Source organism: Phaseolus vulgaris, chromosome 2 (genome assembly GCF_051622355.1).
Source record: "Phaseolus vulgaris cultivar YP4 chromosome 2, ASM5162235v1, whole genome shotgun sequence".
NCBI classification, from domain to species: domain Eukaryota; kingdom Viridiplantae; phylum Streptophyta; class Magnoliopsida; order Fabales; family Fabaceae; genus Phaseolus; species Phaseolus vulgaris.
In genome coordinates, this window is record NC_143499.1 from 11,614,943 (window position 1) to 11,632,352 (window position 17,410).

Here is a 17,410-nt window from a genome sequence, read left to right on the forward strand (position 1 = left end):
ATAATTTATGGTACTAATAAATAAAATATATTAAATAAGGATAGAATGGAAAAAAATTTATATACACTCAAAAGGGATTATAATAAAGAATTCCTTTTTATATATATATCGGTATGGAAATCTTTTCTATCTATTATTATAAACAATCAGTCCTCAATTAAAATCACTGGTAACTACTTTCTTACCAAAGACAAAACAAAATACTCTTTCGACTCTAACTCAACGCATCATCACTGTATGGCGGAAAAATTAGTGCAATACATATATAAATTTATATATATATATATATATATATATATATATATATATATATATATATAAATTTCTCCATCTTTGCCTTTTCCTATCTTGGTAACTAGAGCTATCAAGATCTGACAAGTTTCAACCACAAAACAGAAAAATATTCTCACCAGTTTTTTCTTGCAAAGATAAACAATTTCTTGGCTTTAACTCTGACACATGATATTACAACTCAGTTGAGAAGATGCTCAACACTTAGTAGGACAAGAGTTACACTTCTTAAATCAGAATTTCACAGCACTCACAACGGAATTCTTTCACAACCAATGATATCATAATTCAAACACTTTCTTGATTAGATAGTGAAAATAATGCTATTGTTGTGCAACTCTTTGATAAGCCTGATCTAGCATGGGTTTCACATGCAGACACAAGTACTTGCTTTTGAGAACAGAATAGACCTTCTGAGCAATTTCTCAAATCTAACAATTTTTACAAATATTGCTACCAGATTTGACAAAAAGGGGAATCAATCTTTTGATAATGGAGAGTGGAGAGGAGGAGGAGGAGGTAGAGGTCGTTCCTATCGAGACAAGCCAAAATGTCAGGTGCATATATGAGACAATTTCTAGAGGAAATGCAGAAGCATGGAGGACAGAATTATAATACTTTTGTTGCTAGCCCAAATTCAGTCAGAGATCCTGACTGGTATTTTGATAGTGGCACTAGCAATCATGTCACTCATGACTCCAACCACCTCCAAGAATTCTCTGATCATGATGCAAGACCAATTTAGCTCTTAGCAATGGTAACACACTTCAAATCTCAGCCTTGGCTTTCACTAAGATTGAAACTAATCAGAAACCTATAAGTTTTTGGGAATTAACACAAATTTCCTATAATCAAGTTTAGAATGGGATAATCACAAATAAACTCGATATTTACACAACACTCAACTCACAACCCGTTATAATTAGAAATTATAAATAACATTTTTCTTACCAAGAATTCTCTTTCACATCATTTTCTCATTGTTGGAATTATACTATAAAGAAGCTAATATTTTGCATTTATATGAGAAGGAAGAAATTATCCTTCACACTATTCACTTCTTATTATTTAGTTATGCTATTTTCATGTATCCTTTTTCTTTTTATGGTTTTCCTATTTTCTCTCTTTACTTCATTCGTATTATTTTGTTTTATGAACAAGTTTGATAAGTGACAATGTGTAGTATTTATAATTGAGAAAATTGAACACTTTAGAACTTAATTGTTGCTTAATATTAGAAAATTATCCTAATAGGAGAATTATTCAATCCAATACTTTGAACCAGGAAACAAATGAAGAAATTTAATTCCATTTTTTGTGTAAATTTCATATGAATGTGAAGCATTAGAAAAAAAGAAAGGAAAGACTTATAGATTGGATCATAAGAAGAAGTAAAGAAGGGAAATTTAAAGGAAACATTTCGCTCAAGCTAGAAGATTCAGCTCAGGCGAAAATTTTCCAGATTAAGTTAATGATGCAGTACTAAACTCACTCAGGCTAGAATGGCTCGCCCAAGCTAAAATAGTACTGATATATCTTGCCTAAGCTAGATTGGCTCGCTTGAGTTGGATTTCATTAAATCAATTTTGGAACAGAGTTAAAACATAAGAAGTTGGACAAAATTAGGGGGATTACGAAGGTTACTGGGAAAAAACAAGAAAACTTTGTTCTTACGAGAAGAATTTGCCCTTCTTATGCAATTCAAATAAGGAATGAAGATTGGAGAAGCTATCATGAATGAATAATTGCTTTCAAATTGGGATTGAATGTAATCTACTCTGATCAAATGTATTCTTGGTGATATATATATATATATATATATATATATATATATATAATTCTCTTTTGTACTTGTTCTTGATATTTTCGTTTCATGCTTATTGTTGGATGATTTGTTAGATATCTTAGGAATCAGTGTTTGAAAAATTATCTTATGAATTTCATCTTTGAGGAATGAAGGTGAATGACATCAAATTACAACATCAAGAATAAGTAGTTTTGCCAAGTGAATAGTAATATCTTTTAAAAATTCTTCCACTTGTGCCTTGGAACCTCTAGATTTAGTCTATACAGATGTGTGGGATTCAGAACCAAGAAATTCCTCCTCTGGTTTTAGATACTATGTCATTTACTTGATGATTTTAGTAGACATACTTCGATTTATCCTCTGAAACAGAAATTTGAAACTCTACTAGTTTTCATTCAATTGAAAAGTATGGCTGAAAATCCATTTAATAAAATTGTCAAAACTGTTTAGGAAGTTTTATATTTTATCCTTATTATATTTTTATTTTGTATCACAGCTGTATCTTACTATTAATATTGCTTCGTCAAGGTGTGTCCTCCCGGATCAAATATCAACCTATGAGAATCTTGAAACAAAGCAAAGGAGTTAGAGTGAGTATTTGGAGAACAATTAATTGTGTGAAGTTGCCATCTTTGTTTTTCTCTTGTTTTGGTCAACTTCTCACAATGCTTCCCTTTTGATGGTTGTAGGTGCCCTCTAATCCTCTTATGTTTTCTAAAATTTCCAAAAGTAGTTACTTTTTCCTTAGGCATAATCCCTTTAGGAAATGGTGACAACTTTAAAAAGGCAAGAGGACTATGTTCACATACAACTTCAAATGGAGAGATATGAGTAATCTTGTGGACTACTCCATTGTATGCATGCATAAAAGGAAAAGGATTCTTATCCCAAGAATTGTGGGTGTCCCTCATGATTTCGTGAAGCATAGAAGGGAGAGCTATGTTTTCAAATTTTGGAGCTCTATCCCTTATTTTTGAAAATAAATCATGGAGGCTTGTCACTTTTCTTAAGAAGAGTTTATCCACTTCCATGAAGACTGAATCACAACCTTTTGTTGTCCTAGGGAGTTTTAATATGAAATTTATATCTTCCCAAGGATCATTTGCAAAAGGTGAAGGAGTATAAAGTTCATGAGACATTGCCTTGGGTGTAGTTTGAAAACAAGAATTGTACCTAAGGTAATGTCTTTGAACTTCTTTTCTCATGGGGGACAAAAGTTTTCCTTTTAAAAGCTCTAGAGTTTTATCAACTCTAATTTGTCCCATGAGTTCTCCTTCATGAAGACTCTTTCTCTTATGTGTAAGGATAGTCTCATTGTGACAACCATTGTTTATAAGGATTTGTACACTTTGCAATGGTTCTCTCAATAAGACATGACAAGTTTCTTTAGGCCCTACTTCACATAAAAATTTGTTTTTGTAGATGCTTATAAAAAACTTGACATTCACTTGGTGATATCCTAGCACATATGAGAAATAATCTATTTCATTTTTATCTATGCAAGCTTCTTTTAAAGACTCTTCTTTTTCACTTAGGCTTGCAAGTGTTCCTTTACAAAAGGTAAGGCTTTGAGGTTGTTCAACAAGACACATATTTTCAAAGGTATTTTTAAATCTTTGGTCTTGTTGAATGACCTTGTGGGAAGGAACACTCTTCTCCCACGCCTTTTGTTCTTCAAGGGTCTTCTCATGCTTTTCTTTTTCTTCTTTTTCTTTAGCTTCCCTTTCGACTTCCCCTCTCTTCTTTTGTATTTTTCTTTCCTTTCTTTCTTTATGGGAAGCAAACAATTTTTCTACCCTCATTTCCCAATCTAGGCAAGCTTCTATATTTTCTTTTCCATGGAAATGGGGTTGGTCTACCCTAACCTCTCTTGGGTTTTCTTGTTCTTTTCTATCTCCTCTATGTCTTCTAGGGGGTGCTTGATAATAATCATTTACTCTAATGCTTCCCTCCCCAAAAGAATCATGATCTTTAGAGATATATGCATGAGAAGGTAATTTTTTTAGAATGTGAGACTTCTCATCCTTTGCTTTAGTCAAAACATTAAGTTTAGTCTCACTCTCCAATTGTCTATATGCAATTGATTGCACAGTTTGTGAAACTTCTTTCAAAAGAGTTTTTAAAGATTTTAATTCACTTCCAATAGACTTTGTAGAATGAGAAGAAGACATGGCTAAAGCTTTGTGTATATAGGTGTTTTACTTTAAGAAAGTTTAGGAAAGTTAAAGAAGGTAGTTTTCCAGGTAAGGGAGGTGAGTCACAAAGGACTACTTAAATACCAAGCCTTTTCCTTGCCAAAAATTATCCTCCAATATCTTCACACAAGACTTTCTCTTAGTGAAACACTTAGAACACAAATAAGTTGAGAAATAAATGCAAGAAAACAATGTAAGCTATCTATTCAACAAAACTAGTCGGTTTAACACAAATTTAAACAAAACTAACCATGCAAAGCGTAGCTATGAAAGCAAGAAAAACAATTACAAACAAGTAACAATTACTAATCAAGAATTGCTATACTATTCGGCCCTAGGTGAGGCTTCTTGGACATTTTGAGCCCTTGAAGACACACTCACCGTCTAAAACGTAATTAACAAGGTAATTAACAATAAGCCAAGTTGCAAAGGAAATAAGAGAACTCCCTTTGTTGATCCTCTTTTGGTTAGTGCACTTCCTTGTTGTCTTTGCTTGTTGATCTTCCAAGTGTTTGTAGTGTTTATTTCAAGAATGCTTGTTTTCGGCTTTGGCCTTGTCTTCTCATTAGAATAATGGCCTTTAATCCTCCAATTTCCAGCACCTAGCAAAGGGCTAAACCGTAACCAAATCAAGTTCCCATTCACATAAGCACCAAAGAAGAATTAAATTCCAGCACCCAAATTTAGAGGTCAAAGAACAAAAGCAAGAAACAAATTTAATTGAATAAAAACAGTACCACCAAAAGGATTTAGATTATGACAACTAGAAAGAGATTCAAGAAATTAAAGCAAACAAATAAAGGTACTCAATTAAAGGTTGGCACACAAAAGAATTCCTAAAGAAAAACACTAGATTAGATGACCAAATAAAAAAACAGCACCACTGGAAAATGTTGTGGGCCAGAAAACGTGTTTGTTCCCCGATTTATGCTGAGCTGTATATTTAAAATTTGACTCTGAAATTTGATATGCAAGAGATTCAGGATCTTATCTAAAATCTGGCTTTGGAATCACTCAAAACGCATGCACCATTTTTTTTAATAAATTTTGCAATTTTGGTGTTCGGTTAGGCCAGCTAGAGCGCTTTAGATTTGCACTCTGATTTTAAAAGATTTATCATTTTTTTTCTGTTGCTTCTTTTGACCTAATTCTTTTTTTGTCCTTTCTATAACACTTTAAACTTGCATTTTCCAGAGAATCAAAATTTTCCTATGAGTGGAAATATTTTTCTGGGTTAAAACAGCCAAAACAGAGAAGGTGAAAACAGGGGAATCTGAAAACTGGAAACAAAAACAGCAAGATACCAAAGTTTAGACACAATGGAAATTTGTGAAATAGAATTGTGTAGGATCTAAACACAATATGAACTTAAACTAAAAATTAAAAAGGCACCAAAGGAGCAAAGAACAGCAGATTCAAGCAAATAAAGAGACCCAAAATCAAGAAACAATTAAGCCAAATAAAAGGACTACTATGAATTATTGACAATATGGATGAACATGACTTGACAAAACATGTATAGATTCAGAAAATGAAAGACTCAAAGCATAATATGAACCAAATAAGGAAAGCAATAAAGACTCAAAAGCCTAAAAGAAAAATAGCAACACAAAGGTGTATGGAATCCTATCACAAATTGCACAAGAACTTGTTCAAGATCAATTGAACAAGAGTGCTTCGGTTGGATCTTCCACAAAGCACACCAAGAACAAATTAAAATATAAAAAACAGCAAGACAAGTAAGGAAAGTAAATGACAATATCAAATAAAGAAGAACTAAAATTGAAAAGACAAGGAGCTACTCATCTTGAAGAACCAAAGCTCTGATACCAAATGATGGCATTTTCATGAAGTTCTTCTTGAATCAATGTAGAGTAATGGGGCGGAAGCAATGAATGAAGGTGAGCAAGATCCTCCTAAGAGTGGTGTTGATCTTGAAGGTGCATGATAGGTATGGTTATAGGGAGGTTCGGCCAGCCCAAGGAGATGTGAAGGAAGTGAAGTTTAGAGCCTAGAATTCTAGGAGAAGCAAAGCTTGGCACAAAATGGCAGCATAACTTTACTCACAATAAACTTGAAAATACAAGGTGTAGGCTCCTCCTTTTATAGGCTAAGGAGGACCATAATGCAACCCTAATGCTAGCCAAATGAAATGTAAATGTGAAGCACATGGGTGCACATGGCACATGGGTGCACAAATGAGCACATGGGGAGGGGTGTGTCTAGTTTTTATGCTCACCCCCCTCCATGGTCTTTCTAGAATGTTCACACAAATATGCTTTCTACACTACTCTAATTACTAAGCACCCCTAATGGGCCTTTATGTAACAATTACAAAGGTCTTCTCTTCCCAAAACCGTAGCTTTGACCCATGTGTATGTGAAGCTAGACGGTCTAGAAGGAATCCTCATCATGGCCTAGACGCTCCTTATGTAGCCGCTCCTCATCATGGCCTAGACGCTCCTTTTTGAGTCTAGACGCTCCTCATCATAGGCTAGACCGTCTAGTCTTGGAGGCTTGGCTTTCATCGTGTGGGGAGCTTGGGCCCTCCTCCATCAGATTATGTATTTAGAAACAATCCCACAATCATAGGGATTTGTTTCTCTAGAATTAGTTGTCCATATTTCCTAAAATAACTAGCAAACTCATGTATATATAGGTCTAATGACCTCATAATTTAAATAGAAGAAAATATTATTCCTTCTAAACTTGAGATGGTATCAGAGCTCCTGATCTTTAGGAGTCTCTGACCGTGCCTGAAAACCCTAAGTTGCAGCCATCATTGCTGCACAACATTGAGCCTTGCTGCAGCCTTCATTGCTGCACAACCTTGGCCTAATCGCAGCCTTCATTGCTGTGTAGCCTTCACCGCGGCTACTGTTCACCGCAGTTATTGTTCACCACGCCATTGTTCATCACGGTTACTGTTCACCGCCGCTACTGTTCATCACTGTGATGGCTGAGATCACTGAGATCGTGAATCCTATTGGGGACAGATCCCAAACTGCTGGAGAATTGCAGAATGTTCATTCTGCTTATAGATTAAATGAAAAAAATTATCTCAAATGGTCTCAACTCATTAGAACCATCTTGAAAGGAAAAGGAAAGGTCAGTCACCTGACTGATATTGCCCCTGATGAACAGGATGCCAAGTTCAAATCATGGGATGAAGAAGACTCCATGATCATGGCATGGCTGTGGAATTCAATGGTCCCAGAAATCAGTGATACCTGCATGTTCCTTAAATCAGCAAAGGAAATTTGGGAGGCAGTAGAACAAACCTATTCTAAGGCCAAGGATGCTGCTCAAATATATGATGTAAAAGTGAAAACTGTGGCTGCCAAGCAGGGAAACAAATCTGTTACAGAATATGCCAATCAACTCAAGTCCCTATGGATGGAATTGGATCACTATCGAGTTATAAAAGCAAAATGTTCAGAAGACTCAGCAATCCTTAAGGAGTATATTGAACAAGATAGAGTCTATGATTTCTTGGTAGGCCTGAATCCTGAATATGATCAGGTTCGAATCCAAATCTTGGGAAAAGAGAAAGTCCCAGGGCTTAATGAAGTGGTAGCCATTATTCAAAGTGAAGAAAGCAGGAGAGGACTGATGTTGGAGACCCCAACTACTGAAAGCTTAGCAATGAAAGCTGAAGGAGGAACAGCCATGATAACTAACCAGAAGAAAAGCGGGTTTTCCAATATAGAGAAAAAGGAGGAAGTCTGGTGTACCTACTGCAACAAGCCGCGCCACACAAGGGAAAAGTGCTGGAAATTACATGGAGAACCCCCAAGCAGAGAATGGGGCAAAAAAGGAGGCCCTCCAAAAAGGGAAGGACAAAGACAAGCACACATCCTTAATGGACAAGGAGAAGAATCTGTCCAGCTGAATCATGAAGAGATAGAAAGGGTAAGGTCCTTCCTTAGTAAATTGGAGAAGCCCTCAGGTATGTGCTCCTTAACATATTCTGGTAAGTTTCCATTTTCTTTTGGACTTACTGCTTCAGATACACCCTTTACCCATTTCTGGATACTAGATTCAGGTGCTACTGACCATATGACCCCTCTACCTAAATACTTCTCCACATATATCCCATGTCCTAGCAATAAGAAAATTTCCACAGTAGATGGAACATGTATAACTGCTGCAGGTCAAGGAGAAGTCCAAATAAGCCCATCTATAACATTAAAACATGTCCTTGATGTCCCTAAATTGTCCACCAATCTGATTTCTGTACAGAAACTCACAAAAGATCTCTCTTGTAACGTTGTTTTTCATAACAACTATTGTGTATTTCAGGACAAGAACTCAGGGAGGACGATTGGACATGCTAGAGAATGGAATGGCCTATACTACATGGAGGATCCTAATCTTGGTATCAATAGTCACTCTCTCATATCTGAATCCACCATGACCAATAAAGAGAAAGCTCAACTATATCATTGTCGGCTAGGACACCCTTCATTTCAAGTTGTAAAAGTACTCTTCCCTTCCTTGTTTCAGAATTTAAATGTGGAGAGTCTCCATTGTGAGGTGTGTGAGCTTGCGAAACATAAGCGTGTACCTTTTCCCATTAGTAATAAAATGAGTCATTTCCCTTTTTTCCTTATCCATACTGATGTCTGGGGTCCTGCTAATATTCCTAATATCTCAAGTGCTAAGTGGTTTTTAACCTTCATAGATGATTGTACACGGGTGACTTGGGTTTTCCTATTGAAACATAAATCTGAGGTTAGCTCCATTTTTGTTCAGTTTGTGTCTATGATTAAAAATCAATTTGGAGTTAATATCAAGAGAATTAGGTCTGATAATGCCAAGGACTACTTTAACCTAGTGCTAAACTCTTTTTGCCAAAAGGAAGGGATAATTCATGAGTCTTCATGTGTTAACACACCCCAACAGAATGGGACTGCAGAAAGAAAAAATGGGCACTTATTAGACCAAACTAGAGCTCTACTTTTTCAAAATCATGTCCCTAAGAAATTTTGGGGGGAAGCCCTTCTTATTGCCACCTACCTAATCAATAGGTTACCCTCTAAAATCTTAGCATCAAAAAGCCCCATGGAAGTCCTATCCTCCTTCTACCCACACCTAAACCCTACAAATAAACTCCAACCTAGAATATTTGGGTGTGTATCCTTTGTGCATGTTCATAGTAATGAAAGGGGAAAGTTGGACCCTAGGGCTGTCAAATGTGTATTTTTAGGGTACTCAACCACACAAAAAGGATACAAGTGTTTTCACCCCCGTCAAAGAGATTCTTTGTGTCAAGGGATGTCACATTCAACGAACAAGAGAGCTACTTCCAGTCTCATCTTCAGGGGGAGAATGTAAGAGAGGAAGATGAGCCTCTCATGCTTCCAAATATGGCATTTGGACCTGAAATTGGGACAAATAGCATTGCTGTCCCTGAAACTAAGACAAGAACAAAACAAGCACCTGAACCAGCAGCAAGACCTGAATCAGCTCCTGAACAAGCACCTGAATCAGCAGTTGAATCTGCACCTAATGGTGGTGGGAAATTCGGAAAAAATCTGGTATATTCAAGAAGAGGAAAGGTCGTTCCAGAATCTATCCATGTCCAAGAATCCAACCTACCATCTTTACATGAGGTAACAGTTTCTAATCCTAGAAATTCCAATAATTCTAATGAGTTTATTTTGGAAAATTCAGAAGCACAGGAGGATCAAAACCTGGATCTTCCTATTGCCCTTAGAAAGGGAACCAGAACCTGCACCCAACAGCCACTTTACCGTCTATCAAATTTCCTATCCTTTGAAAAATTCTCTCCTACCCATAAAACCTTTCTCACAAACTTAAACTCTACACCCACACCTTCCTCTGTATCTGAAGCATTATCTGACAGGAAATGGAAACAAGCCATGGATGTGGAAATGGAGGCACTAAACAAGAACAGGACCTGGGAGCTTGTCACCTTACCAACTGGAAAAAAACCAGTAGGGTGTAAGTGGGTATACGCTGTAAAGTATCGGGCTGATGGGACTATTGAGCGTTACAAGGCAAGGTTAGTAGCCAAAGGATTCACTCAAACCTATGGAGTGGATTACTTGGAGACATTTGCTCCGGTTGCTAAGATGAACACGGTCAGAGTAATATTGTCATTAGCAGCAAATCATGATTGGGATATGCAGCAGTTCGATGTGAAGAATGCATTCCTACATGGAGACCTTGAAGAAGAAATATACATGGAGTTGCCCCCTGGCTATGATGGACAGGTTGCTGCTGGAACCGTTTGTAAGCTAAAAAAGGCTCTATATGGGCTGAAACAATCCCCAAGAGCATGGTTTGGAAGATTCACCAAAGTTTTGACAAGTTTGGGCTACAAACAGAGCCAAGGAGATCACACTTTATTTATCAAACATTCAGTTTCAGGAGGAGTAACAATATTATTGGTGTATGTAGATGATATTATAATAACTGGAGATGACAAAGAGGAGCAGCAAACGTTAAGTCAATGTCTTGCCACGGAATTTGAAATTAAGACATTAGGGAGACTTAAATATTTTTTGGGAATTGAAGTGGTCCATTCCAAGAAAGGAATCTTCATATCTCAACAAAAATATATTACTGACTTGCTTAGAGAAACAGGAAAGACAACCTGCAAACCAACAAGTACTCCAGTTGATCCAAATATAAAGTTGGGAAGTGCGGAGGAGGATAATGCCGTGGACAAGGAAATGTACCAAAGACTCGTGGGCAGGCTTATTTACTTATCTCACACTAGGCCAAACATTGCTTTTGCTGTGAGTCTAGTCAGCCAATTTATGCACCAACCAAAGGAGGCACATTTGCAAGCTGCCCTTAGAATTGTGCAGTATTTAAAAGGGACTCTAGGAAGAGGGATTTTGTTCAAACGAAACAAAAGTGTTCGTCTTGAAGCATACACGGATGCAGATTATGCAGAGTCAGTTGTGGATAGGAGATCAACTACTGGATACTGCACCTTCCTTGGTGGAAATCTAGTGACTTGGAAGAGTAAAAAACAAAGTGTAGTAGTTAGATCAAGTGCTGAAGCAGAATTTCGAGCAATGGCACAAGGAATATGTGAACTTCTATGGCTGAAGATTATATTGGAAGACTTGAAGATAAGGTGGGATGAACCTATGAGGTTATATTGTGACAATAAATCTGCAATTAGCATAGCCCACAACCCAGTACAGCATGATAGAACTAAACATATCGAGGTGGACAGACATTTTATCAAGGAAAAGTTAGACAGTGGCTTGATTTGCACCCCATATGTGTCCACTCAGAGTCAACTTGCAGACATACTAACCAAAGGACTGAACTGCAGTAACTTTGAAAGAATTATATCCAAGCTGGGAATGGAGAACATCTATTCACCAGCTTGAGGGGGAGTGTCAAAACTGTTTAGGAAGTTTTATATTTTATCCTTATTATATTTTTATTTTGTATCACAGCTGTATCTTACTATTAATATTAGGATTATGTATTTAGAAACAATCCCACAATCATAGGGATTTGTTTCTCTAGAATTAGTTGTCCATATTTCCTAAAATAACTAGCAAACTCATGTATATATAGGTCTAATGACCTCATAATTTAAATAGAAGAAAATATTATTCCTTCTAAACTTGAGAAAAATGATCAAAATTCTACAATGTGAAGGTGGAGGAGAATACAAATATTTTCAAAATTTAGCAAAAGATTCAGGAAATGTCTTGTCCATTCACATCTGCACAAAATATAAGGACTGGGAGAAAACACAAATACAAAGTGGAATTGGGATTAACAATGCTAGCACAAGCTAAAAAGCCATTACATTATTGGTCGGAGACATTTACAACTGCTGTTTCTAGATAAATAGACTACTTACTTCAGTAGTTGAAAACCAAACCTATTGTAATTTATTTTTTCATAAGGAGCCAGAGTATAATTTATAAGGCCTTTTGGGTGTGCATGTTATCCTCTTGTCTTAAGTATTACAACTAACATAAGTTCCAATATCACTCTGCCAAATGTGTGTTTCTTGCTTAGAGCAGTCATCACAAGGGCTATGAATGCATGAACTCAAGTGGAAGGATTATCATATCGCGAAATGTTGTGTTCAATGAAACTGATTTTCCATTCCATGATGGTTTCTGAACACTAAGAAAGTTGTTGAAGTAGTAAGAGAGCCTGCTGACTTCTCTTATCCTTTTGTCTCTAAATGATCCAACAGTTCTCAAAATGCGAAAGTTCCTCAAATTGATGCAGCGACAGGTAACTCCTCCGGATAGCAGTCCTAAACACAGTAAATTTTTCTCCAGTTGACACCTCAGTGCGTGATCAATTGACAGATTTAGAACAAGTATCACTCAAGAGAGACAGTCAATGCAGAATCAAACTACTGATCATACTGACGCAGAAGCTGATACAGAACCAACACATCCAATAAATACTCATAGAATGTATACTAGAAGCAAAGATGAAATCTTCAAGCCAAAACAGAGGGAGCAGTCGAGAAGGAGATCAATGACGAAGAGCCTAAGCTAGCAGCTGAAGCAATGCGGAAACCAGAATGAAAACAAGCTATGGAAATTAATTCAAGGCTCTACACTCAAATAACACATGGACACTAGTTCCATATGAAGGAAAGAAAAACATCATAGATTCTAAATGGGTGTTCAAAACTAAGTTCAAGGCAGATGGAACAATAGAAAGTAGGAAGGCTAGACTGGTTGCAAGGGGATTTCAAAAAGCAGCAGGATTGGACTACGAAGAAACTTTTAGCCCAGTAGTGAAGGCAAGGACAGTGAGGATCACACTATCAATGACCGTATACTTCAACTGGGAGGTTAGACAAATGGATATAAATAATGCTTTCTTAAATGTTTATCTCAAAGAAACTGCGTTCATTTACCAACCAGAAGGTTTCATTTATCCTAGTCAACAACCCCACTTTTTGCAAATTAACAAAGGCGTTGAAGCAGGCTCGAAGGGCATGATTTGAAAGACTCAAGAATGCGCTGTTAACTTGGAGATTTCAGAACACTGGAAGTGATTCCTCTCTTTTCTGTCTTAGGGAGAAGCATCATGTCACCTTCATTCTTATCTATGTTGATGATGTACTAGTAGGCAGCAATTGTGAATTTCCAAACAAGTTCATCAAACAGCTGAACGTGCCTTTTTCCCTAAAAGATCTTGAAGCCTACATCATTTTCTCGGTATGAAAGTGGAATGTATTCAAGGCAGAGCAAGTACATATCAGATTTAGTGAGAAAGTTTAATATGGAAAATGCCTCTGTATGCCCAACACCTATGGTAACAGGAAAACAAGTCACAGCTGAAGGAGAACCCTTGAAAAATCCATCCTTCTTCCGGCAAGAAGTTGGAGGACTACAATACATAGTAAACACCGGACCTGACATTGCCTACTATGTGACCAAAATTGTGTCAATATATGGGCTTTCCTACCGTTCACGATTGGCAAGGAATAAAAAGGATTCTAAGGTACTTGCAAGGAACTAAAAATTATTGTGTCTACACATTAAACCTTTTTCAGACCTTAATTTAAATGGTTTTTCTTATGTTGATTATGGTAGATCAGTAGCAGCAAATTGTATCTTCCTTGGAGAAACTGTCATTTCACAGTCCTCCAGGAAGCAAAGGATGGTGTCTCGATCAAGTAGAGTCTGAATATAGGGATCTGGCTGATTTAGCTGCTGATGTTGCTTGGACAATGTCTATTTTAATGGAATTAGGCTATCTTTTCCGAAGGTTTCTATTCTTTGGTGTGAAAACTGGTGCACAGGCTTTAGTTTCAAATCCAGTTATACATGCTAGATCGCACATTGAGTTAGATGTTCATTATATCAAAGATCAAGTTTTACAAATCAAGTTATTGTTGCCTATGTTCCCTCGGTGACCAGATTGCAGATTACCTAACTAAGCCCCCGACTCAATCTCGGTTCAGTCATTTTCGAAGCAAACGTGGGGTGGTCGATGCACCCTCACGTTTGAGTGTGGAGTTAAGGAATGACAATATCAAATAAAGTTATGCCATTGGCACCTGCAAATATGCAACCTGGTGATTTGACTCTTAAATGCATTTTACTTCTTTTCCTTTTTATAATATGTAACCCCTGATTTTTTAGCAACAGTATAGTGGTCTTATCAATTCCTTTTTATTGTGAAAGGTAATGTATGACAGATATTTTATTGTTACTTTTCACACAACTACAAATTAAAATGCTGTGATTTGATATACAATTTTAAAATTGTTCCATTTCAATATAAAATTGTTTCTTTTTCCGTTCTCAATATATCATCATTTCTATCTATACAGACAAAAATTTCTTAATCTCTACCTTTTTATATCTTTCACTCCTTCGCTACTCTGCCATGGTTTTCATCATCTGCACTAAAACCTCACTCCATGTGTCCACAGGCCCTGGCAAACACCAATGTACACAATCATTCTGCACAACCTTTGGAACCCCATTAGCAAATGGGAAAGGATTCATATAGGCACCAGGGTGGCCATCTGGTCTCAACAATGCTAATTTGGTTACATCAAGTACCTCCAACATAAACCCTCTTGATTGTTTGCCTCTTGCCTTAGCGTTTTCCACTTCTTCCATCTCAATCCTTCTTATCTGAGCATCCTCCCCTTCAAGTTGCCTCTCTCCAATTCCATAAGGCTTGGTCTTTGAACAAGTACCTCCCTTATCCCAAGAACCTTCAAAATGAGAAGGTGAATATGTTCTTACAATCACATGGACACCATTTCCCTTACCGACCTTCCTTTCAATTATGCTATTAAGAGCAGTCCTCAAAGCCCTTCTTATTGGATTATCAAAACCAATCTCAACGGTGCAATTAGAAACAGGATGGCTCATGCACCCTAAAACTTTACCACCCTCGTAGAAAACCGAAGGAACCAAAAACCAATGCCCAAAGGACAACACAATCATGTCCATTTGATCCATATCCCTTGCCCACCTCATATTAACACGATCCAAATGCACAGTGTTATAAGGTGGTCCCCGGGTTTTTCTTTGAACACCTTCTACAAGAAATGGGGACCAATAGTAGGACAGGATTGCGTTGTGAGAACGAAATAGCCACCAACGAGAACCTTGGTGGCGAACACGTTTTGGTTTTGAAACAGTAGATAACATGCAAAGAAGGGACTCTAGGTGGTTCCTGGACACAGAATCCCCAACAAAAGCCACATGCTTGTTGCTTATGAGTTGGAGAAAAGTGTTAGGATCAAACCTCGGAAGATGGCACTCACTTGGCTTCCATCTCCAGTAAAGGAACCCCGTATCAGGCCTTCCATTGGATACACAGTTCTGGTTTTTATAAATTTTAGCACAGGTGCTACTATTATACAAAGGGCCTCTTTTGGTAGGAACCCATTTGCCATCGGAGTAATCACATAGCTTCTCATATACTGCCAATAGAAAAATAAAATGTAACTACTTAAATTGTGTAAGCAGAAGACGATTTGGGGCAAAATTCACAAGCAAGCAAGTATATAAATAATATAAAATATTTAACATACTTTCATTTTCTGTAATGTGTCACAATGTCACTTTTTACCTCCTTTTCTGTTCCACCTTTCTCTCTTTTTTACTACACTAGGCTTGAGCACGCCTTGTGTCTCAAGTCATTGTTCTTACAATGAAGTTTGCTTATAAAAGCCTTTATCATTTCACTTTCTAGCTCTTCTCTCTGCCTATTCCTCTCTTCTTTTCACCACAATTCTCCACAACCTCTATCACTACTTACATATCATCATAAATCATAAAAGTTAAGCTGAAATTGTAATTTTATCACAATCTTTGATATAAATCACTGCAAATACAACTGATGCAACCGTACAGTCTTCAGTTTTTGACAAAACAAGAAATTATAGATAAATATAACCGATGTGACTGTAATTACAGTTGTCTTATGATTGCAGAAACCTCAGAAACTTGATGCTAACTTAAATCAAAACTACTAATTAAATGTTTTATTAAAATGATAAAACAGTATATAGTTTTAACGAGGCAAAATTATGCAGCAATGAATATATACAGATATATACCTGGAGGTGTAGAAGCAGAGAGAGAAGAGTGATTGGTGGTGGAAACGAATTCCGGAAGGTGAGAGGGTTGAGAAGAAGTGAAAGTGAGAGAGTAGAAGTAAACACAAAAGCAAAGCAACGCAATGAGTGGTAAAGCATAGGAAACAGAAAGAAGAAGCTTCATTGCTAAATCTATTCTTTCACACTTTTGTCTTCACGTAAAACACGTCCTAGGATTTGGCTTTTAACACAACTTTCTAGGATTTTACTCTAGTCCATGTCGATTCCTCTTCCCATTTGGTCCACTACAGCCTGTAGTCTACAGGTTATATTGCTAAAATATTTAAATAGATATTTAAAAAAATATTTTTAATTCTTTTATAGATTTAATAAAATATAATAATGAAAAACTAAAATACTATCAGTAAGAATTAAAATTTTAATATAATACATAATGAATAATAAATATAATATTTATTCATTTTTCAATAATCCTCGTAAATTAAAATTTTTTAAAGTTTTTCAAAATTTAATATTACTTTTATCCTCAATTCCAAAATTTAGCACAATGTATGGAAAATTAAAAATTTTAATTTAATATTGTATTTATGATTGAATAATTTTCTTTTAATTGATTTGAGTGTAAAACCAGTGTTTAAGAACCCAAGACGTGAATCAAATATGCTATCCTATTAATTAATGTGAACTATAAAAGGAAGGGAATTATTTTTATCTGGGTCATTTATCTTTCTTAAAGGAAAAATAACTGTTTCAGAATTACTTTAGTAGGAAATATGGGTTTATAGAATGTTTTTAATATCAAGATATCGTAATTTTTTGAAAATTATGATTATTTGAAATAATTAAAATTTATTTGTTTAGTTAAAATTGTAGCTCGAAATCATTTTTAATATTTTTTCTTTAAGTGTTATAGTTGCACTAAATCTTTATTTTATTTTTATGTGATACATAAATTTGGGATTTAAAATTTGGTAATGACTTTATTGATTTATTTTTAATTTTTCAAAATTAATTTTAAAGTATAATTTAAATTCTAAGAATCTAGAAAATAATTTT

At 36.0% G+C, this 17,410-nt stretch overlaps 1 protein-coding gene across 2 annotated transcripts; it reads right to left on the bottom strand.

The window, feature by feature from the left end:
- Positions 1–570: 570 nt before the first annotated feature.
- Positions 571–16,607, bottom strand: LOC137810654 (xyloglucan O-acetyltransferase 1). 2 transcript variants are annotated; one of them, XM_068612039.2, is made up of 3 exons: positions 16,355–16,607; positions 14,628–15,715; positions 571–1,036 (listed from the first exon to the last, which is right to left on the bottom strand). In XM_068612039.2, exons 1-2 carry the CDS (start codon positions 16,515–16,517, stop codon positions 14,652–14,654), a joined length of 1,227 nt encoding a protein of 408 aa, XP_068468140.1. In that variant the 5' UTR covers positions 16,518–16,607; the 3' UTR covers positions 571–1,036; positions 14,628–14,651. The 2 variants fall into 2 exon arrangements, with proteins under 2 accessions (XP_068468140.1, XP_068468139.1); XM_068612038.2 differs by lacking the exon at positions 571–1,036 and having other exon boundaries at positions 14,498–15,715.
- Between the last annotated feature and the right edge of the window lie 803 nt (positions 16,608–17,410).